The following is a 22,814-nucleotide window of genomic DNA, read 5'->3' on the forward strand; positions in this document are numbered from 1 at the left end:
CGACTGGGCGGGGCTGCGCGAACGGAGGCGACTGGGCGGGGCTGCGCGAACGGAGGCGACTGGGCGGGGCTGCGCGAACGGAGGCGACTGGGCGGGGCTGCGCGAACGGAGGCGACTGGGCGGGGCTGCGCGAACGGAGGCGACTGGGCGGGGCTGCGCGAACGGAGGCGACTGGGCGGGGCTGCGCGAACGGAGGCGACTGGGCGGGGCTGCGCGAACGGAGGCGACTGGGCGGGGCTGCGCGAACGGAGGCGACTGGGCGGGGCTGCGCGAACGGAGGCGACTGGGCGGGGCTGCGCGAACGGAGGCGACTGGGCGGGGCTGCGCGAACGGAGGCGACTGGACGGGGCTGCGCGAACGGCGGCGACTGGACGGGGCTGCGCGAACGGAGGCGACTGGACGGGGCTGCGTGAACGGAGGCGACTGGACGGGGCTGCGTGAACGGAGGCGACTGGGCGGGGCTGCGCGAACGGAGGCGACTGGACGGGGCTGCGTGAACGGAGGCGACTGGACGGGGCTGCGTGAACGGAGGCGACTGGACGGGGCTGCGTGAACGGAGGCGACTGGACGGGGCTGCGCGAACGGAGGCGACTGGACGGGGCTGCGCGAACGGAGGCGACTGGACGGGGCTGCGTGAACGGAGGCGACTGGACATGCAGCAATTCAGGATTGCCTCTAAATGGATAGCACCAAAATTCCATCTTAATGAAATTATCACTAATCTAGCAAGTAGTCTACTGACCAGGAAAGTAGCTAACTCAAGACCTGATTGTTTACATAACCTTTAAGGAGGAGCATTTTTCAGGACAACCAATGGGAGTTTCTCTGTTTGCCACAACTTGGTTTGGAAGCTATGTCCATCAAAGCCAAGCCGGGAATCCAGGAGCATCACATTAGAAGGGTTTAAATCAGACATATAGACTACAGAATATGGGCACGGGAGAGCATCACAAGTAGAACGAACTCAATAAATCCAAGCATGTTTCCATGGCAGCTCATCCCAGTGTACAGCATTGTCTGTGGGTTAGAACGCGTGGGTGTCTGATTACTTCTAGCCCCACTCTCCACACTCCTGGTGCTACCTTTGATTGCAGACTCTGACTAAATGCCACTGCAAAGCTAGCTGGAGTGTGGGCCAAATATGACGGTACATAAAAATGAGCTGAAGCACCTTGAGAAAAAGCAAAAAGATCCGTCAAAGATTTAATGGCATGCTTCATAAAGACCGAAATTGATTTCATTGCGGGCCTGAGTGGAAGAGACTGCATTAGCGGAATTCAAGTGAGAATTGAATGTAGCACAGCCTCTGAAGAGAACAATTTTACCCGTCTGTCTGGGCCAATGCCGGCTTGAGACGTTTTTCATGTTTCATCCATGAATATAGGCTCTTAAATAAATAACACAGTTTAGTGCATCACTGCAACTATGAAAATACTAAATTGTTTCATTTCTCTCATAGTATATTTGAGATATAAATTAGGCCTAGTAATCAAATGATTTAAAATATTGATGATGTCAATTGAAGTTGACAAGGGCAAGGGCAAGGGCACTGCGTTCATCCACCTCTGGCCTGCTCGCCTCCCTACCTCTGAGGAAGTACAGTTCCCACTCAGCCCAGTCAAAACTGTTCGCTGCTCTGGCACCCCAATGGTGGAACAAACTCCCTCACGACGCCAGGTCAGCGGAGTCAATCACCACCTTCCGGAGACACCTGAAACCCCACCTCTTTAAGGAATACCTAGGATAGGATAAAGTAATCCTTCTAACCCCCCCCCCTTAAAAGAGTTAGATGCACTATTGTAAAGTGGTTGTTCCACTGGATATCATAAGGTGAATGCACCAATTTGTAAGTCGCTCTGGATAAGAGCGTCTGCTAAATGACTTAAATGTAAATGTAAAAGTTGTCAATTGTGAAATCGCTGAAAATCACAGAAAGGAAAAAAAATCCCTCTTCATTCAGGGAAAACAATATATATTTCCACAGACAGTGACTTCCAATCTCAGAGACAGACCAACACCACAGCGTTTGAGACCTCCAATCTGAACCACCATCCAACTTTTCTCATTGGTTTTGATTGATCCGGACAGAGGAATTAACGTGAAATGGCTCTGAGGAGTAAACTCCAAATAGCTTTCAATCAGTTTTAAGCCATGGTTCAACAGCAGCACACCTTTGGCAGATCACACAGGGAGAGTAAAAGGTTGTGAAAATGTTAGTTTCACACTTACTCTCAGCAAAGCGCTACACAGACTCTGTGTGTGTGTGTGTGTGTGTGTGTGTGTGTGTGTGTGTGTGTGTGTGTGTGTGTGTGTGTGTGTGTGTGTGTGTGTGTGTGTGTGTGTGTGTGTAGTTAAATCCAGGAGTTACCAAGGAAACAAACAAAAACATATTCCTGTGCTGAGAAAACACTTGTTTGAAATTACATTTATCCAAGGTCGGAATACTTCAATCAAAAAGTTTATTTTTGCTACGCAAAAGACATGATTTGTTTGTCTCTGTACCCAAGACATCTGAGTACCAGTTTCAATTAAGTCTCAATGGTAACTTGGCCCGATAACATGCCTTAAACTGTTATACTGTCCTACCAGAAACATTCACTGAGAGCCCCCCTATAAAAATACTCCACGTATCACATACACAAAACGAGAGAACAGCCCTCTTCTCCTCTCTGCATTACTACCCAGCCTTCTGTCCAAGTGCCACGTGCAATTATTCAAATACGTGTCACCGTCAGAAAGTCGAGTGAAATGTGCCCTGGTTTAGGACATCAATACCCCCATAACCAGCCACAACTCACTCACTTAGGCTTCAATCTGCATTATAATCATCAGCCTCGAGTGGAGACAGGCCAATTCATAATGTGGGTATCATCGAGCCCTCGGCACCACGTCCCCCTTCCCTCCCCCCAATACCACCCCCTGGGCTTTTATCTGGCTATTAATAGCACCGGCCAACCCCTCTATCAACATCATTACATCCAATAAGGAAGGGAACCTACTCAAAGAATTACAATGAACAAGTGAGCGCTCACCAGGCGATTCTCTGTGTCACATAACCTGCCTTACGTAAACTAGTGTAATAGTATATTTAGCAGCTCATATTTTCATCCTCTGTGGGAGGCAAGGCGGCTGGGGCAGATGGAGAGACAGCGAGAGACAGAGAGAGAACTGTGGCTCTGGGTTAAAGGCGTGTTGCAAGGGTAAATTTACACCCCCAGGCGAAAGACAACAGCCCAGTATAAATACAGTAGATGTGAAAAGAGGAGCCTGTTCTCTTTCATTCAGTCATTTCTTCTGAATCGCCTCCTTGGCTTTTATATTTTATCTATTTTCTGTGCCACATGCGCAAGCAGTAACCTTTTGTTTATGGCTCCATTTTATCTCCCTCCCGCTCTCTCTCTCCCAATCCCTCCATTTCAGGCAATTGATTACTGCGTTGTATTTCAAGCACTTTCTCCTCCTGGGGGGAATGAGTATTGTATTACACATAAAAGTGATGACCTGTCGCCTAGTCAACCTCTTCACATGTCCTCATGAAAAAAACATCAATACATTAGTCACTTGGAATTAGCTAGGAGGTATTACATTCATGGCTGCTCCACCAAAATTGATTTTTCGCCATGATCTACCAGCGAGACCAGTCGAGATGGAATTCGTTTGGACTGTGGGTGAGCCTAGGTCGGGGGCCAGCTATGGGCTGCCGGGGGCAGGCTATGGGCTGTCGGCCAGACTACAGAGGATGCTACACATTAGCTGTGGGTTTTAGTGCCAGGGGACATGGGTCTGATAGGACTAGCCTCTGTCTGACACATGGTCTCCACAAGAGTGATGGACCAGTGACCTGTGTAGTAAAAAAACGTCACACTGAATGGGCTACTGCCTAGTGCAACACCTACTGCACACCGAGGTCAGGATGCCAGAAATACACTTGTTGCAGAAATATACTTAACTCTAGTTAAATGACTTCTGTTCTATTATATACAGTCGTATGAAAAAGTTTGGGCACCCCTCTGAGGCTGCATAATCATTTACTCTGTCGTCACAGAAAATGATCACAGTGGCATGCCATTCATTTTCTAATAAAAGCTGAGTACTGGGGTATTGTCCAGACAAAGATTTTTAGTGTAGCAATATTAAGTTGTAAGAAATTCAATCAGATGTGAAAAATAGGCTATGCAAAAATGTGGGCACCCTTGTCATTCTGTTGATTTGAATACCTGTAACTACTTAGCACTGATTAATTGGAACACACAATTGGTTTGGTGAGCTCATTAAGCCTTGAACTTCATAGACAAGTGCATCCAATCATGAGAAAAGGTATTTAAGGTGGCCAATTGCAAGTTGTTGTTCTCTTTGACTCTCCTCTGAAGAGTGGCAACATGTGGGCCTCAAAACAACTCTCAAATGACCTGAAAACAAAGATTGTTCAACATTATGGTTTAGAGGAAGGCTACAAAAAGCTATCGCAGAGATTTAAGCTGTCAGTGTCCACTGTGAGGAACATAGTGAGGAAATGGAAGATCACAGGCACAGTTCTTGTTAAGGCCAGAAGTGGCAGGCCAAGTAAAATATCGGAGAGGCAAAGGGGAAGGATGGTGAGAACGGTCAAAAACAGCCCACAGACCACCTCCAAAGACCTACAACGTTATCTTGCTGCAGATGGTGTCACTGTGCATCGTTCAACAATTCAGCGCACAAGGAGAAGCTGTATGGGAGAGTGATGCGGAAGAAGCCTTTTCTGCACACACGCCACAAACAGTCGCTTGAGGTATGCAAACGCACATTTGGACAAGCCAGCTTCATTTTGGAATTAAGGTGCTGTGGACTGATGAAACAAAGATTGAGTTATTTGCTCATAACAAGGGACGTTATGCATGGCGGCAAAAGAACACAGCGTTCCAAGAAAAACACTTGCTACCCACAGTAAAATTTGGTTGTGGTTCCATCATGGTGTGGGGCTGTATGGCCAGTGTCGGTACTGGGAATCTTGTTAAAGTTAAGGGTCGCATGGATTCCACTCGATATCAGCAGATTCTTGGGAATAATGTTGAAGAATCAGTCACAAAGTTGAAGTTACGCCGGCGCTGGACATTTCAACAAGACAACGACCCAAAACACTGCTGAAAATCTACCCGGGCATTTATGCAGAGGAACAAGTACAATGTTCTGGAATCCCAGTCCCCAGACGTGAATATCATTGAGAATCTGTGGGATGATTTGAAGCGGGCTGTCCATGCTCGGCAAGCATCAAACCTAACTGGATATGTTTTGTAAGGAGGAAAGGTCCAAAATACCTACCTTTTTCTATTGGGGTGCCCAAATTTATGCACCGGTCAAATTTTGTTTTGATGCATATTGCACATTTTCTGTTAATCCAATAAACCTAATTTCACTACTGAAATATTACTGTGTCCATCAGTTATTTGATAGATCAAAATGAAATTGCTTATCCAAACAAACAATTATTTATAAATGGAAATCGTGGAAATTGTCAGGGGTGCCCAAACTTTTGCATACGACTGTAGCTACATTTTCTGCTTGTGCACAGAGAGAATGAAATATTAAGCTACAGTTAAAAATCAAGAAATTCTAGTGTGGAGTTCTTTATTTGATTTGGACCATTTTCTTAAGTGTAGATGTGATGCTCTATATGGTGTTGTCAGACACCCATCCCCATCCCATTGTCACAAAATCTAAAACATATTTTTGGAGAGCTTTCACCACAAGGACTGTGTTAAATTGTGACAAAGTTTACAATAGTGCTTTTTACTGTGGAAAAATTCCTACAATCACCCATTGCTGTTCTTAACCGACTTAAATTTGTTCGTAACTGACTTGCCTAGTTAAAATTGTAGGCATGAGAACCAACATATCTCCAAGAGAAACATAAGGCTTCATCACCAACCTTGTTCTCTGTGGGATCAGACTGCACACTGTCAAGTTCAACTGAAATGATTGTGATGAAGAGATGCTGCTGCTGTTTTGTATTGCTGTTTCTATGTCAATCATGTTATTGTAAAGCCAATGACATTTCCAAATTGTGTGGACAATTAAGTTTTCCAATTCTAAAACAGCAGGCTCTTTATGGAGCTAATGTAATGGCCAGTTGTGACAGTCATTGAGTCTCTCCAGAGGAACAACTGCAAGGTGACAACTACTGGGTACGTGCATTTAGACACTGTCACATGACACCAAGTTGATGAGTGTGACATTTTTTTACACCAAAGTCTTCAGGGATCGTTGCAATCTCTGCACTCAAAATTACAATTTGCATGATGGTTATACAGCACACATATTTGACTGGCTCTCATTCAGAAAAGGTACATTTCTGCAAAACTTAAATTTTATCACCCACACAACATGCAGCCATTTTGGGGATATTTCAGAAACTCTACACTTAAGACAACAGAGCTTGAGTGAGTGGAGTTGAAATGTGAAACTTGTACATACAAGAGCAGGTGGGAATCAATGATTGTGTGCGACTGAGGTGCGTGCGACTGAGGTGCGAGTGTGTGTGCGCGGTGTGCCCTCTTTACCTTGGTCTGTGTGTGTGTGTGTGTATTTCCCTCCTCCTTACCTTGGTGATGAGGATGCGGTATTTTTCCAGCAGGGCCTGGTCACTCTGGCAGCCTGAGAGGAGCTGCCAGACCTCAGCTCTGAGGGCCTCGGGGACCCCAGGCTTCACCAGCGCAGTCAGGCCCTTAGGCCGCACAGACAAGTTCCCATGCCTGACACACAGGAGAGAGATAAGAAACTACACTACATACAACAGCCAAACTCATCAGGCTAAGGCCATTTACAGTACAGGCATGGGCAGGGATATTCATTATTAATGTTACTCTCCTGGAGCTGATGTTTATTAGGGTTAGAATGGAGGATGTTTATAACATCATTTTTGTGACCATATGAAAGTAATGCTAACAATTTCATTATTCTCCTCGTGTAATGGAGGAACAATGGGGTACTTCAGACGAATACATTGAATCTGTTTCCTTATTCAATGAATTAATCTGTTATTTACTGAACAGTGGTTATCATGACCGCCACACTTACCATATGTTAAGGATTGCACCCCAGGACTCTAAGATCTTCTCAGGGCAGTCCTTGGACACATCACCGGTCCCACTGGAGATCTCACTGTCGCTATCTGCAGGAGACAAGACAAGGCCCAGTGGGAGGAGGTGAGATAAGACTAAGATTTTAGCCTTCTATGGGATCCCAGTGTGAATTGCATATGGATCACTGGGAACAAACATGTATTGCATTATGAGCAGCAAGACCATTTTTTAAAATATATATTCTTAGGAGTTTTCACACTTTCTTCAGACATTAAGGGAAACAGAATAGGAGACAAGGCAAGTTGTGATTCCCACGTACAGCTGAGAGAAGTACACCTGTTCCCATTTTAAAACCCCCACACACACACGAGAGCTTCAAGTACCTCGGTGACCAAATCAATAAGGACTTCAAATTGGTCCACTCACACATGCAGCATCTCTTCTCATTGTTTGGCATGGGCCCTCAAATCCTCAAAAAAAGTTATACAGTTGCACCACTGAGAGCATCTTGACTGGCTGCATCACTGCTTGGTATGACAACAGCACAGCCCTCAATTGCATGGCGCTACAGAGGGTGGTGCGGACAGCCCAGTAGAACACCAGAGGCGAGCTCCCTCCAAACCAGGACCTCTACAGTGCATTCGTAAAGCATTCAGACCCCTTTACTTTTCCACATTTTGTTAGGTTACAGCCTTATTACAAAATGTATTAAAATAGTCCCCCCACCATCAATCTACACACAATACCCAATAATGACAAAGCAAAAACAGGTTAAGAAATTGCTGCTAATAAAAAAATGAAATAATCACATTTCCATAAGTATTCAGACCCTTTACTAAGTACTTTGTTGAAGCACCTTTGGCAGTGATTACAGCCTCCAGTCTTCTTGGGTGACGCTACAAGCTTGGCACAACTGTATTTGGGGAGTTTCTCCCATTCTTCTCTGCAGATCCTCTCAAGCTCTGTCAGGTTGGATGTGGAGCGTCACTGCACAGCTATTTTCAGATCTCTTCAGAGATGTTTGATCGGTCCCTGCCACTGAAAAACAATGCTGCCACCACCACCACCACCACCATGCTTCATCGTAGGGATGGTGCCGGGTTTCCTCCAGACGTGACGCTTGGCATTCAGGCCAAAGAGTTCCATCTTGGTTTCATCAGACCAGAAAATCTTGTTTCTTATGGTCTGAGAGTCTTTAGGTGCCTTTTGGGAAAATCCAAGTGGGCTGTCATGTGCCTTTTACTGAGGAATGGCTTCCGTCTGACCACGCTACCATAAAGGTCTGATTGGTAATGCGCTGCAGAGATGGTTGTCTTTCTGGAAGGTTCTCCAATCTCCAGAGGAACTCCGGAGCTCTGTCCGAGTGACCATCAGGTTCTTGGTCACCTCCCTGACCATGGCCCTTCTCCCCCGATTGCTCAGTTTACCCAGGCGGCCAGCTCTAGGAAGAGTCTTGGTGGTTCCAAATATCTTCCATTTAAGAATGATGGAAGCCTTTGTGTTCTTGGGGACCTTCAATGCCGCAGAAATGTTTTGGTACCCTTCCCCAGATCGGTGCCTCAACACAATCCTGTCTCGGAGCAATTCCTTCGACCTCAAGGCTTGATTTTTGCTCTGACATGCACGGTCAACTGTGGGACCTTATATAGACAGGTGTGCCTTTCCAAATCCTGTCCAATCAATTGAATTTACCATAGCTGGATTCCAATTAAGTTGTAGAAACATCAAAGATGATCAATAGAAACAGGATGCACCTGAGCTCAATTTCAAGTCACATAGCAAAGGGTCTGAACATCTGTAAATAAGGTATGTTTTTTTATTTGTAATACCGTTGGGGGGGAAAAAACCTCTAAAAACCTGTTTTCGCTTTGTCATTATGGGGTATTGTGTGTAGAATGCTGAGGATTTTTTATAAGCAGAGAGTTTGAGCTGTGGTACCACCCATTCAATAGGGTAATGAGTGTGCATGCACTTGAATGTTCAAGTTCATAAGTTCACACACATACATAACATATTTTTCATTTTATACACCAAAAATATGAATTACAGTGGGCTGACAACACAAGTGAAAACGTTGACATTCCGGGTCACATTGCTGAGCACTAGAATTTACCAAAACAAGAAAAGGCATGTGCACTTGCGACTTGGGAGAAAAGTGCAGGCAGGCAGCAGCATCCTCACACAGTGGTAAAGCATTCAGTCCCATCTACAATGGCAGCTGACCTCCAGCTAGAAAGCACTGAATGGCTTTCTTTTCACGCCTCCTCCACTGACAGCTGGAATGCAGTGGAGCCTTTAGAAATGCCTGTGAATGTACTGTGAATGGCTTCTCCTCCCTGGCAAGGCTTTTTGAAAACAGTGCCGGCCTTGGAGACTGCCTCTCTACCTCCAAGGAGGTGACAAAACACAGGTATGGGTGGACTTTTCCCTCCGAAAGGACTACTATTATTTGTACAGTTCGAATGGTAGTACTCGGTACAGCAGAATTTTTACATTTAGTAATTTAGCAGACGCCCTTCTCCAGAGTGACTTACGGGAGCACAGAGAGATTTTTCCCCTAGTCGGCGTGGGGCTTCGAACCAGTGATCCTTCAGTTACTGACCCAAAGCTCTTAACTGCTAGGCTGCCTACACCAGAACCAGTCGGATTCAGTTTAGATACGCAAGCTGTAATCGACTAACGATACACTGTTAATGTACTTACTGTACTTAAGTCGCCCTGGTCAACAAGGCTTGCTAACAAAAAAAAGTTGTTCAAAGAGCATTCCACCCTCTTGCTATCAAGAACCCATCGAGTAAGAATCAGCATGTGTGGTCACGGAAAAGTGCCGTGTCAGAAGAGCTGTGCTTGTGGGAATCCAGAAAAGCCACCGCTGTTTACAGTGTTGGATCATTGCAATGCGCGTTTGGGACACCTTTTGAGTCCAAATGGTGATGTTTTTCCATTGTTTTGCCCTCATTCCAAAAAGGCCCAGTCACCCATATTTATTAGATAAAAAAAGATATACAGTGGGGAGAACAAGTATTTGATAACCTGCAAAATCGGCAGTGTTTCCTACTTACAAAGCATGTAGAGATCTGTAATTTTGTATCATAGGTATACTTCAACTGTGAGAGACGGAATCTAAAAAAAATCCAGAAAATTACATTGTATGATATTTTAAGTAATTAATTTGCATTTTATTGCATGACATAAGTATTTGATACATCAGAAAAGCAGAACTTAATATTTGGTACAGAAACCTTTGTTTGCAATTACAGAGATCATACGTTTCCTGTAGTTCTTGACCAGGTTTGCACACACTGCAGCAGGGTCCTCCATACAGACCTTCTCCAGATCCTTCAGGTTTCGGGGCTGTCGCTGGGCAATACGGACTTTCAGCTCCCTCCAAAGATTTTCTATTGGGTTCAAGTCTGGAGACTGGCTAGGCCACTCCAGGACCTTGAGATGCTTCTTACGGAGCCACTCCTTAGTTGCCCTGGCTGTGTGTTTCGGGTCGTTGTCATTCTGGAAGACCCAGCCACGACCCATCTTCAATGCTCTTACTGAGGGAAGGAGGTTGTTGGCCACGATCTTGCGATACATGGCCCCATCCATCCTCAATACGGTGCAGTCGTCCTGTCCCCTTTGCAGAAAATGATGTTTCCACATCCATGTTTCACAGTTGGGATGGTGTTCTTGGGGTTGTACTCATCCTTCTTCTTCCTCCAAACACGGCGAGTGGAGTTTAGACCAAAAAGCTCTATTTTTGTCTCATCAGACCACACACCACATACAATGTGATTTTCTGGATTTTTGTTTTAGATTCCGTCTCTCACAGTTGAAGTGTACCTATGATAAAAATTACAGACCTCTACATGCTTTGTAAGTAGGAAAACCTGCAAAATCGGCAGTGTATCAAATACTTGTTCTCCCCACTGTACGTGTTCTGCCCCCCCCCCCCCCCCTTAAAAGATCTAGATGCACTATTGTAAAGTGGCTGTTCCACTGGATGTCATAAGGTGAATGCACCAATTTGTAAGTCGCTCTGGATAAGAGCGTCTGCTAAATGACTTAAATGTAAATGTAAATGTGTATTTCCCACAAGAGGAAGCCTTCTTGGGGTAAAAGGTGTTTGATGTGTACATAGTGTTCTTACAGCACAATTTGTCAAAGTACTGACAGGGCAAGAAAAATATTTTTTTAACCGGTAGTTACGTCAAATCAGGATATTATCTTAGAAAATATGGTCATATCGCTTTGACAATATCGCAAAACTATTTTTGCAGTAGATGACTGTACCTGTACCAAAACTCCAGTATTTCTCCTTCAAAGCTTGTTCTCCAGCTTTTTAAATAAGCAAATTTCTTCAGCACTGATTTCCATGACTGATCTAAATTAGTTCTCATAGATCTCTCTTATCCCTCTGCAGAAGACATACAGTGCATTCGGGAAGTATTCAAACTACTTGACTTTTTCCACATTGTGTTACGTTACAGCCTTATTCTAAAATTGATTAAATCGTTCTTTTCCCCCCCTCAATCCACCCCCCCATAATAACAAAGCCAAAACAGATTTTAAATGTTTGCATATTTATTACAAATAAAAAAACTGAAAAACGTATTTACATAAGCATTCAGACCCTTTGCTATGAAACTCGAAATTGAGCTCAGGTGCATCCTGTTTCCATTGATCATCCTTGAGATGTTTCTACAACTTGGAGTCCACCTGTGGTAAACTCAATTGGACATGATTTGGAAAGGCACACAACTTCCTATATAAGGTCCCATCGTTAACAGTGCATGTCAGAGCAAAAACCAAGTCATGAGGTCGAAGGAATTGTCTATAGAGCTCCATGACAGGACTGTGTCGAGGAACCGATCTGGGGAAGGGTAACCAAAACATTTCTGCAGCATTGAAGGTCCCCAAGAACACAGTGGACTCCAATGATCTTAAAAATGGAAGATATTTGGAACCACCAAGACTCTTCCTAGAGCTGGCCACCTGGGTAAACTGCGCAATCGGGGGAGAAAAGCCTTGGTCAGGGAGGTGACCAAGAACCCGAAGGGAGGTGACCAAGATCCTGATGGTCACTGACAGAGCTCCAGAGTTCCTCTGTGGAGATGGTTGTATTTCTGGAAGGTTCTCCCTTCTCTGCAGCACTCCAAATCAGGCCTTTATGGTAGTGGCCAGACGGAAGCCACTCCCCAGTAAAATGCACATGACAGCCCACTTGGAGTTTGCCAAAAGGCACCTTAAGGACTCCATTAGAAACAAGATGATCTGGTCTGATGAAACCAAGATGGAACATTACGGGCAATTGTGTGTAGATGGATGAGGATTTTTAAAATAAGGCTGTAACATAACAATGTGAAAAATACAAGGGGTCTGAAAACTTTCCCTAACCACTCGGCCACCACCCAGACGGCCACCACCCAGACGGCCACCACCCAGACGGCCACCACCCAGACGGCCACCACCCAGACGGTCATGCGCCTTCATCTTCACTCTCCCACTACTCTCTCCCCTTCTATCCTATCATCTCTTCCTCCTGCTAAATCCTTCTCCCTCCTGCTAAATCCTTCTACTTCTGGTCTCCTGATTAGACTACTACAATGCTCTACTTTCCAGATACCTGGATAAAGCACTAAATAAACTTCAGTTAGTGCTAAACACGGCTGCTAGAATCCCGACTATAACCCAAAAATGTGATCATATTACTCCAGTGCTAGCTTCCCTACACTGGCTTCCTGTTAAGGCAAGGGCTGATTTCAAGGTTTTACTGCTAACATACAAAGCATCACATGGGCTTTCTCCTACCCATCTCTCCAATTTGGTCTTGCCGTACATACCTACACGTACGATACGGTCACAAGACGCAGGCCTCCTTACTGTTCCGAGAACTTCTAAGCAAACAGCTGGAGGCAGGGCTTTTTCCTATAGAGCTCAATTCTTATGGAATGGCCTGCCTATCCATGTGAGAGACAGACTCAGTCTCGACCTTTAAGTCTTTATTGAAGACTCATCTCTTCAGTAGGTCTTATGATTGAGTGTAGTCTGGCCCAGGGGTGCGAAGGTGAATGGCAAGGCACTGGAGCAACGAACCATCTAACATGTTGATAATGTTCAATTATCTGGACAGATCTCATCTGGATGAGCTGTTCCCGCCAGCGAGGAGAAACGATTGCCCGAAATATATCAACAAAACAAATGCTCTCCTCCAACAAGCGGTTTGTGTAAAAGCAATCTGTTTTCTTTTCCTCTCTCGCCTTGTACATCTAAGTAAGCTCCAAGACGCAGGTCGTTTTTCTTGTAAATTATGGGAGGACGGAGTGCATTTTTCAACCAAGAAATATTTGGTCATTAAATGTTGTCTGTCAATGAGGAGGATGGAATTCAATGTGCCATGTCGTTTTGCCTGGAGAGGTGTGTAAGTTCTCATGGTGACCTTGGACAGGTTGGCTGGCCTTTCCCCAACATGTCAACACTAGCACCAACACAACAACACACTCTTACTAAGTCTTCAGGGGGAACAGAGACTTATATGGAGACCGAAAGAGGTGGGAGAGAGATGGACAGAAATAGAAAGAGGAGTGAGAGAAAGGGGGCTGGATAGAGGGAGAGAGGGAAAGAGACACGGGGAGGGAAAGACAGGAAGAGAGAGGGAAAGACAGAAAGAGCTCCATACCTTCCTCAGGCTCCTCTTCCTCAACATGGCCCCAGTTGTTCCTCTCAGTCTCCCTCTGCAGGCTCACTACCTCCAACATGGAATCAGCCTGGCCATCCTTCTCACCACCCTACACACACAGTGTGGGATTAATCTGTTAACACATTAATATAATATTTTACCAAGCGACTGCAAGTGGAGTCAACGATAACTGCAACAGCACTGACAAGTCAATTCTACATGCAAAAAAAATATGATTTTGTAACAGAGCTGTTGGAAAGTCTCTTTAGACATCCTCAATATGTTTCAGAGTGCCTCAGTCTGAAAAAACATATTCTAAAGTTAGCATCACCTTTGCCACTGCCCGAGGGGAGTGCGCTGGAAATATAATTACACGTAGAGGAGGAAATTAAATAGAGCAGCAGCGGAGAGTGCCAAGGATCCCACCAGCGGCCTTTTGACCAGACTGTCTGGCAATTGGGTTCACAGGGAGCCTGTGCAATCAGAGCACAGAGACTGTGCTCACTCACCTACGCAGGTCACTTCTTAAATTGGGCTTTGTCACATTGCACACATTGATGGTTTTGTATCACTGTTGTTAATACTGGGGTCATGTGGGCTCAGCACTCATGGTGAGAAGTGGATTTAATAAACTAACACTAAGTGAAAGGGCCCAAATTAAAGACTATACTGTATATCCAAGACATTTATAGGCAATGCATTACCATAGTTTTCTAATCACTATCGACAGTCATACGTGACATGACATATTACGGGAATATTATAATTTACTAAGGTTTAGAGAGTATAGATAAGGATGTCACAATAAGCAATGTTTGCAATAACACCCTAGTGAAGGACCCTCCACCAACACCTCAAACCCTTTTTATTTCCTTGTGAACCATGCGTGAAATATGTAGTGTCACAACAGTGACTGTTATTCCGCCGTTAATGAGAGGTCCGCGGAACAAATGAAATCATATACGTGGCTAGGATTAGAATCTTGTGCACACTCTACAATGGCTCTCTTTTAATTAGCTTCTAACTACAGCAGCCGGCATTCTTTCCTGCCTGCTGATTAGATAACTAGAGAGAGAGGCAATCAGCCAGGGTCCTAATTACTACAGCCAGATAATGACAGGCTTCCTCGTATTAGGGCTCCCAATGATACACAGGCTACGACCCAAACGCATCCTAAGCAGTGCACTACATAGGGAATAGGTTGCCATTTGGGACGGACCCAAAGCCTCCGATTGCTGCCTCACCTGCTCCCCGGAAGCAGAGTGGAGAGGATATCTGCCTTTCAAACAAACAGGCAAAGGGTTTGTGTTTCCAACTCTGGCTTGGATGGGGATGCACTCGTCTGCTTGGCCGACAATTGAATGAGTTGTCGCTCTCATGCATTTTTCCATTTAGAGGAGTTCAGAGGGGCATGGGTCAAGTAGATTGGGTGTGGTTGTACGCGAGTACCCAACAGGCTCGGTTGCATCTGATTAGATAATAGAGGGATATCTTGATAGTTCTAAGTGGCTTTGTTTCCTGAGTCTGTGCAGGGTCATCTAATTCTCACTTAACATGGAGGACTACCATAAGAAAACAATACGACCGATACCTCCACCTTCGTGCAAGTCATGGTATTGCTTTTCGTCTTTTAGAGTCGAAATTCATAGGACCAGTAAGCAGAACACACAACAGCCCTCTTGTATTGTCCCTTGTCGTATACACAATAAACAAAATGGAAGCCAGCGGGGAAAAACAGGGAGGACTACTAGAACAATAAGAGAAGGTTGGTTAAAACATTAGGTGTGCTCTTTCAAAACAGAACAATTGTTTCATCTTCTTGTAGGCATTTGCCTTTTATTATAGCCATTACGTTGGCCGGGAAGGAGCTAAAGACATTCAAATTTGACCCTGTTGTTACATCCGTTGTCATGGTGACCTGACAGCTGCATGTTCTAAATTCCTCCTTTTAAATTCAGACTTTCCACTGCTTTAATTTCTTCACATTCCCAACAGTAAGTTAACTGCTTGCCGTAGCCTACTTGTAAATCATTTGTAAATAATGACCTTGTATTTTCCTGTTATGGTGAATAAAAAGTTGTCTCCTTAAAGTGTTGTCAGATATGTTCTGGTAATTATATGAGTTGGCTAGAATTAGGGATGTGCATCACTCCTTCCAAGCATGATTCGATGCGCATCTCCTGTAGATACAATACAGGAACAATATTTTTAATTTGAAACGATTTGGTTTGATGCACTGACATTTTTTGCATGAACACATTAATTTCCCATTCTAAATTACAATCTGACACCAGTGGAACTCAGGAACGGTGCCTCTGTGCTGGATCTGTCTGAACTGACTTTTCCGAGTGACTCTGTGAGTGATATGGTTTCTCTCCCCTTGTGGGGACCAGAAGTCCTCACAAGGAGAGTAAAGCAAGTTAAATTCCAACATGTCGCTGGGCCCCACAAGGAAAAAGGCTTTTTTAGACTTGGCTCCGTAAGAAACATCTCAAAGTCCTGGAGTGACCTAGCCAGTCTCCAGACCTGAACCCAATAGAAAATCTTTGGAGGGAGCTGAAAGTCCGTATTGCCCAGCGACAGCCCCGAAACCTGAAGGATCTGGAGAAGGTCTGTATGGAGGAGTGGGCCAAAATCCCTGCAGCAGTGTGTGCAAACCTGGTCAAGAACTACAGGAAACGTATGATCTCTGTAATTGCAAACAAAGGTTTCTGTACCAAATATTAAGTTCTGCTTTTCTGATGTATCAAATACTTATGTGATGCAATAAAAGGCTAATTAATTACTTAAAAATCATACAATATGATTTTCTGGATTTTTGCTTTAGATTCAGTCTCTCACAGTTGAAGTGTACCTATGATACAAATTACAGACCTCTACATGCTTTGTAGGTAGGAAAACCTGCAAAATCAGCAGGGTATCAAATACTTGTTCTCCCCACTGTATATGTGTGTGTGTGTTTGTGTGTATAAAAATAAATATATATAAAAAGCATTTTTTTGAAGATTTGTGAATGAAAAGAAAAGTGTGATCTTGGACAACAGTATGTTGATGATTTAATGCGTGCCTAAGACTGCAAAATGAAAGGCAACGTTTATACTGAGGGGTAGGTGGGACTTTTAAATACATTACCGCAAATCATGACTACGTCGGCTGGCGGAAATAAAAGCACAGGCTTTGTTACCGGCAATACCTTTCAGATATAAAGAATAAGCGACAAAAAGTTGGCAGCATGGTAAAGTTGGTGGAAAAACATCCTGATGAGAAAGATATCTAATGAATACGACTCTGATGAGGTTGTGCTATCTAGGCCTACTAAGTGCCCAGGTACCTGTTTGAGTTTGAGGTAGAAGGTCTCGCTGAAGGCCTTGCGGCTGAAGTACCAGAAGCGCTCGTTGGCCGGGTAGACGCGCACCAGGGTCTCTAGCAGGAAGCGCACTGGCTCCAACACCTCAGTCACCACCAGGTCCACGGCCACAGTCATGTACACCTGCTTGTCTGGAGAGAGATCGCCAAAGGTCAAGGTCACACACTGGAGGGCTAGCGGTGGTGGGGGGGTTAAAACAGAGCTCTGTTTGTAGTGCCAACAGTGGTTCTTGAATTTAAACAAGTACCATGTATGCTACCTGCACTAGTCAAAGTGGGCATTGCAGGTTGACAAAAGTGGATAAAGTCTAAAAGGTATTAACTTGTTTTAATTGTGTGTTTAGAGGGATGAAAACATTTAGCACCTGCTGTTTTAAATTAGGTACACCACCATGATTTACTAAGAAAAATATTGGATCCCACAGCAGCCACTAACTATCATACTACGGACAGCACCTCACCTACCACGCTCACCTACCTCGCTCACCATTCGCAGAGGAAGATATATGATTTCAATTCTGCATTTATCAATAGCCTTACTACAACCAAGAACAACTAACTCTTTGAATATCTATTAATTATTTAGAAGCTAAGGAAACTGCATTCCAAATGATATATTGTGATGAAGAACTGCGTTAATCTAATCTGTCCTATCGCAAAAAGTGACATCTGGGGTAACTGATTTTCCAACATATTTTTGGGGTGGGAAAAACAATTGCAAGAAATGTAAAAAAGAACAGATCGCAATCGCTGAGGTGTAAAACAGAGGGGGAAAAACCTCACAGTGAGAAGGTTTTATTATTGTAATGAACCAAAAGAAACATCCACAACACTGCCTTGTAAAGAATGGCCTACAAATGTATTCCAATTAGGATAAAGTCAAGGATAAAATGTTGGTTTAGAAAGATGTTTTCAGAAACGGCATCCCTTCAAGCTTCAGATACCATAGGACTACTTTCCCCATGGGCCGAATCGAAGACAAAGAAGGATTTGTTTAGCTAAGATCGCTAAGGCTGTTGTTTAGTCTCTCCCAGTTTTGACATGAAGTAAGCTGCATGGTTTAAAGGGATGGTTCGTCACTAGATAGTGTAGAGTCAAAGCCTTGTGTCTACAGGCTATTTTGTACAAAAAAAAGTATGTTCATGTTTTGTGGGCAGTGTGCCTGTGCCTACAGCTTCATATAAAAATATTTTTTTTAACTATTAGCTACAATAAAAAATATATATTATTTATAGCAGGGCTGCTCATCTCCAGCGCCGACCAATGCTGATGTAACACATTAATATCTAAAGTTTACATGCATGTTCTGCCAGTTTCATCAGCAGCTTCTCCCTGGGTGGAAACATCATTTTAAATGGTCTGTTGTCTTTGAGGAAGAAGTGTGGCTTTGTAGTTTAGAATACCTAACTCCCCTGAGAAGGGTTGCTTGGACAAGCTGCCATTTAGGTTCAAGTCACTCTCCTGACTTCTGAGTAAGCAACTCGTTTGCGCTGCTAATTTGTTTGATATACAGTCAGAAACTATTCATACCCCTTGACTTATTTCACATTGTTGTGTTACAGCCTGAATTCAAAACGGATTAAATAGATTTTCTCACACACACAAATACTATGACACTCCAAATTGATCTCAGGCTCATCCAATTTCCTCTGATCATCCTTGAGCTGTCACTAAAACTTGATTGGAGTCAATCAATTGTTTGGACATAATTTAGAAAGAAAAACTCCTGTCTATATAAGGTCCCACAGTTGACAGTGCATGTCAGAGCAGAAACTATGCCATGAAGTCCAAGGAACTGTCTGTAGATCTCCGAGATAGAATTGTGATGAGGTTTATCTGGGGAAGGGTAGAAAACAATTCCTAGAGTGTTTGTATTTATTATGGATCCCCATGCCTAGGCAGCAGCTACTATTCCTGGGATCTGAAAGTTTAAGAGCACAGTGGTCTCCATCATTGGGAAATGGAAAACATACGGAACTACCCGGACTCTGCCTAGAGTTGGCAGTCAGACCAAACTGAGCAACCGGTTTGGTCAACTGAGAACCTGCTCCAGAGTGCAAAAAACCCTAGACTGGGGCGAAGATTTACTTTCCAACAAGACAATGATCTGAAGCATACAGCCAAAACAACACTGGAATAGCTTGAGAACAAGAATGTGAAGGTCCTTGACTGGCCCAACCAAAGCCCAGACTTCAGTCCCATTGAAAATGTGTGGAAAGACTTCAAGATTGTGGTTCACCGCCGCTCACAATCTAACTTAACAGAGCTTTAGAAAATCTGCAAGGAAGAACGGGAGAAAATCCCCAAATCCAGATGTACAAAGCTGATAGACATACCCAAGACCACTCAAAGCTGTAATGACCGCCAAAGGTGCTTCTACAAAGTATTGACTGGGCGGTGTGAATGCTTATGTAAATTAGATATTTATGTATTTACAATAAATTAGCACAAATGTTTCACTTTATCATTATGGGGTATTGTGTGCAGACCATATTTTAACAATAACATTTTTGAACAAGGGGTATGAATTAGAGGTCGACCGACTAATCGGAATGGCCTATTTCAAGTTCATAACAATCGGTATTTTTGGACACCCCCCCCCCCCCCCGAAAAAAGCACTGTTGTTGCACCAATGTACCTAACCATAAACATCAATGCCTTTCTTTAAAATCAGTACACAAGTATATATTTTTAAACCTGCCTATTTAGTTAATATTGCCTGCTAACATGAATTTCTTATAATTAGGGAAATTGTGTCATTTCTCTTGCGTTCCGTACAAGCAGTCAGGGTATATGCAGCAGTTTGGGCCGCCTGGCTCATTGCGAACTGTGTGAAGTCCATTTATTCCTAACAAAGGCCGTAATTAATTTGCCAGAATTGTACATAATTATGACATAACATTGAAGGTTGTACAATGTAACAGGAATATTTAGACTTAGGGATGCCATCCATTAGATAAAATACGTAATGGTTCCGTATTTCACTGAAAGAATAAACGTTTTGTTTTCGAAATTATAGTTTCCGGGTTCGACCATTTCAATAACCAAAGGCTCGTATTTGTGTGTGTTATGTTATAATTAAGTCTATGATTTGATAAAGCAGTCTGACTGAGCGATGGTAGGCAGCAGCAGGCTCGTAAGCATTCATTCAAACAGCACTTTTGTGCATTTGCCAGCAGCCATTGTGCTGTTTATGACTTCAAGCCTATCAACTCCCGAGATTAGGCTAGTGTAACCTATGTGAAATGGCTAGTTAGTTAGCGGGGTGTGCGCTAATAGCGTTTCAAACGTCACTCGCTCTGAGACTTGTAGTAGTTGTTCCCCTTGTTCATTCAGTATTGTTGTAATTGTCATTATTACAAATAAAAAAAATTGTCAAATTAAATTAAATAAATTTGGCCGATTAATCGGTATCGGATTTTTTTGGTCTTCCAATAATCGTATCGGTGTTGAAAAATCATAATCGGTCGACCTCTAGTATGAATACTTTCTGAAGGCACTGTGATGAGTTCAGTCAGGTGATGTCTTGCCCTTGCACTGCTCGGTAGAGTCTTACTGTGCATTACACACTGGGCCCCGATATAAAGGTGGTGTCAAAATCAACAACGTCTATTTGGCTGCCTGTGTCAAAAAGGAGAAATATGACATTTTGCAAGCCATCTAAAGGAAAAAGTGGTATCAAATGTTAGAGGCATTGACTATTTTGTGACTGTTCAAACTACGAAAAAGTTACCACAATTTTAGCCAACTACATCATTTTACTTGATAATGACCAAAAAAAAAAATTTGAACATTTAATTTCATAGATTTTTGTTATAATATGACCTGTTGGTTGGATGCTAGCTATATAGGTTGAGTCTGGAACAACCTGGACAGGACCATTAGCTATGATTAGGCAGAAATGAAAAGCTCAAAACCATTAAAGTCTACCACATCCCCTTTCTTCTGTCTCTGACCCTGATAACCACTGAGGCTGAACGCTGCTAGCGCTCTAAACACATCCCAGAACAACAACAACAATATTGCTATTCAAATAAGCTTTGTACTGCAGAGAAAGAATCTTCTGGTCTAAAAAAGCAAATAAGTACCTTCCCCTTGTCATTATCATAACTTAAGCTTTTTCCATCCATCCTCACATGAAAAAGGTAAGATGGACACTATAATAAAAAATGTATCTTTCATTTTTGTTGTATTATTCTGCCTACGTATTCTGGGCAAAGACATCCATTGGAATTCATGAAAGAGAGACAAATCGAAGGATCTGCCTGGCCAGCTATGAATGTGACGGCAGTATTCTGTATGACAAGCTATGCTTTGACAATTACATGCTAGGCTGGTTAACAGTGACATGCTGCAGTATGCTAGGCTGGTGATTGGGGGTTTGGCCTCACCTTTAGGTGTGTCTTCATTCAGCACCTGGAAGGCAGCCACGTTGGGGTTCCAGGTTCCCGTGATCACATAGGACTTTCCATCCGAGCTCTTCCCCATGGACTCCTTCACAAGGGCACATACACACAGAGAATAGTGAGAAACGATATACAAGAGCTAAGCCATTCCAATCAAACCCCAAAGAACTTCAATTCAACTCTGTTTAGCCTGTCCAACACTCAGGTCAACTAATGACAAAATAATGACACGTCTCAGTGATAGTTTAGTTCAGTAGACGGCGTGCAGTTTGTAACGTGGTCATCATGTGACTGAATGAAAGCCCCCTGAGAGCTGCTCAGTCTTCTGCTCACCATGTCTAGAAGGTGCATGTCACTGTTCCGAACCTTCAGGCCTGGGCTCAGCAACATACCAAAACACCTGAGGGAAAAGAAAACAGGTTGTGAGCAATAAAACAAGAGGGAATTGCAACGTTTCATAATTTCATATAACCAAAGGTTTGGGTAGCATTTGGTTTCATTATATGATGATCTTTGTTGAGAATCCCTAGCTGTAGAATTTAATAAAATAAATCTACTTGAAGAAATATAACCTTTCTCCAACAGGTACTATGGCATTAGCAAAGCTACAGGTATATTTGGTTGCACTGTGATCCAGTTCTGAATCCTGTAGACTCCCGTCAAAGGCTGCTATGTTTGGGTGAATTTGCATGGGTCTATTATATTTAGTAATTCAAGGAATCCAAATTTAACCACAGCAAAGCAGTGGCAATATCACGTTCAAACAGAGGCCGCTATTTACCTGTTTTTTATGATAGATGCGACATCAAGTGGTTGCTGTGAGAATTACAACTTCATAAGATATAAAGCATCTACTATGCCGCCATAGAATAAAGATACTCATCTGAAGAGCCTCGACTTCACCCTTCCTTCGTAAGGTCGATATATTTTTTTTTCCAACTGTCATGAACATAACATATGCTTACTGTTGTAATAAGCAGGCATGACTCCTTTAAGCTGGTTAACAATTACAATCAGCTTGAAACAACTGCTATTCCATCATTGTGACACATAAAAATAAAACAATTGTTTAGGTAAACTACATGGCCATAAGAGGTAGGCAGCATGATACACATTCACAGCTAAAAGAAGATTAACATTATTAAAAAAGTAAGAAAAAAAAGGACTAAAAATAGGATGCAAGGTGTCTGCATTTCACAGAACACAATAAAATACAGACAGGAAGGCTACGTGAGAAACCTAATTCTAATAGTTAAACTGCTGAAGTGTTTTCTGTAAGCGCCGGTCACCAGCCAGTAACAGACTTCAGCACGAAAC

At 43.4% G+C, this 22,814-nt stretch overlaps 1 protein-coding gene across 3 annotated transcripts in view; it reads right to left on the minus strand.

The window, feature by feature from the left end:
- The window catches only part of LOC129867573 (rab GTPase-activating protein 1-like), a 148,499-nt gene that overhangs the window by 102,069 nt on the left and 23,616 nt on the right, over nucleotides 1-22,814 (minus strand). For all 3 annotated transcript variants that reach the window (XM_055941060.1, XM_055941059.1, XM_055941061.1), the window contains 6 exons: nucleotides 21,831-21,897; nucleotides 21,483-21,585; nucleotides 17,057-17,223; nucleotides 13,726-13,834; nucleotides 7,054-7,147; nucleotides 6,578-6,728 (listed from right to left, as the gene is read on the minus strand). In XM_055941060.1, coding sequence (XP_055797035.1) covers nucleotides 6,578-6,728; nucleotides 7,054-7,147; nucleotides 13,726-13,834; nucleotides 17,057-17,223; nucleotides 21,483-21,585; nucleotides 21,831-21,897 — 691 coding nt within the window. The remainder of the gene's footprint in view (nucleotides 1-6,577; nucleotides 6,729-7,053; nucleotides 7,148-13,725; nucleotides 13,835-17,056; nucleotides 17,224-21,482; nucleotides 21,586-21,830; nucleotides 21,898-22,814) is intronic.

This window comes from Salvelinus fontinalis, chromosome 12 (assembly GCF_029448725.1).
Source record: "Salvelinus fontinalis isolate EN_2023a chromosome 12, ASM2944872v1, whole genome shotgun sequence".
Classification (NCBI taxonomy): domain Eukaryota; kingdom Metazoa; phylum Chordata; class Actinopteri; order Salmoniformes; family Salmonidae; genus Salvelinus; species Salvelinus fontinalis.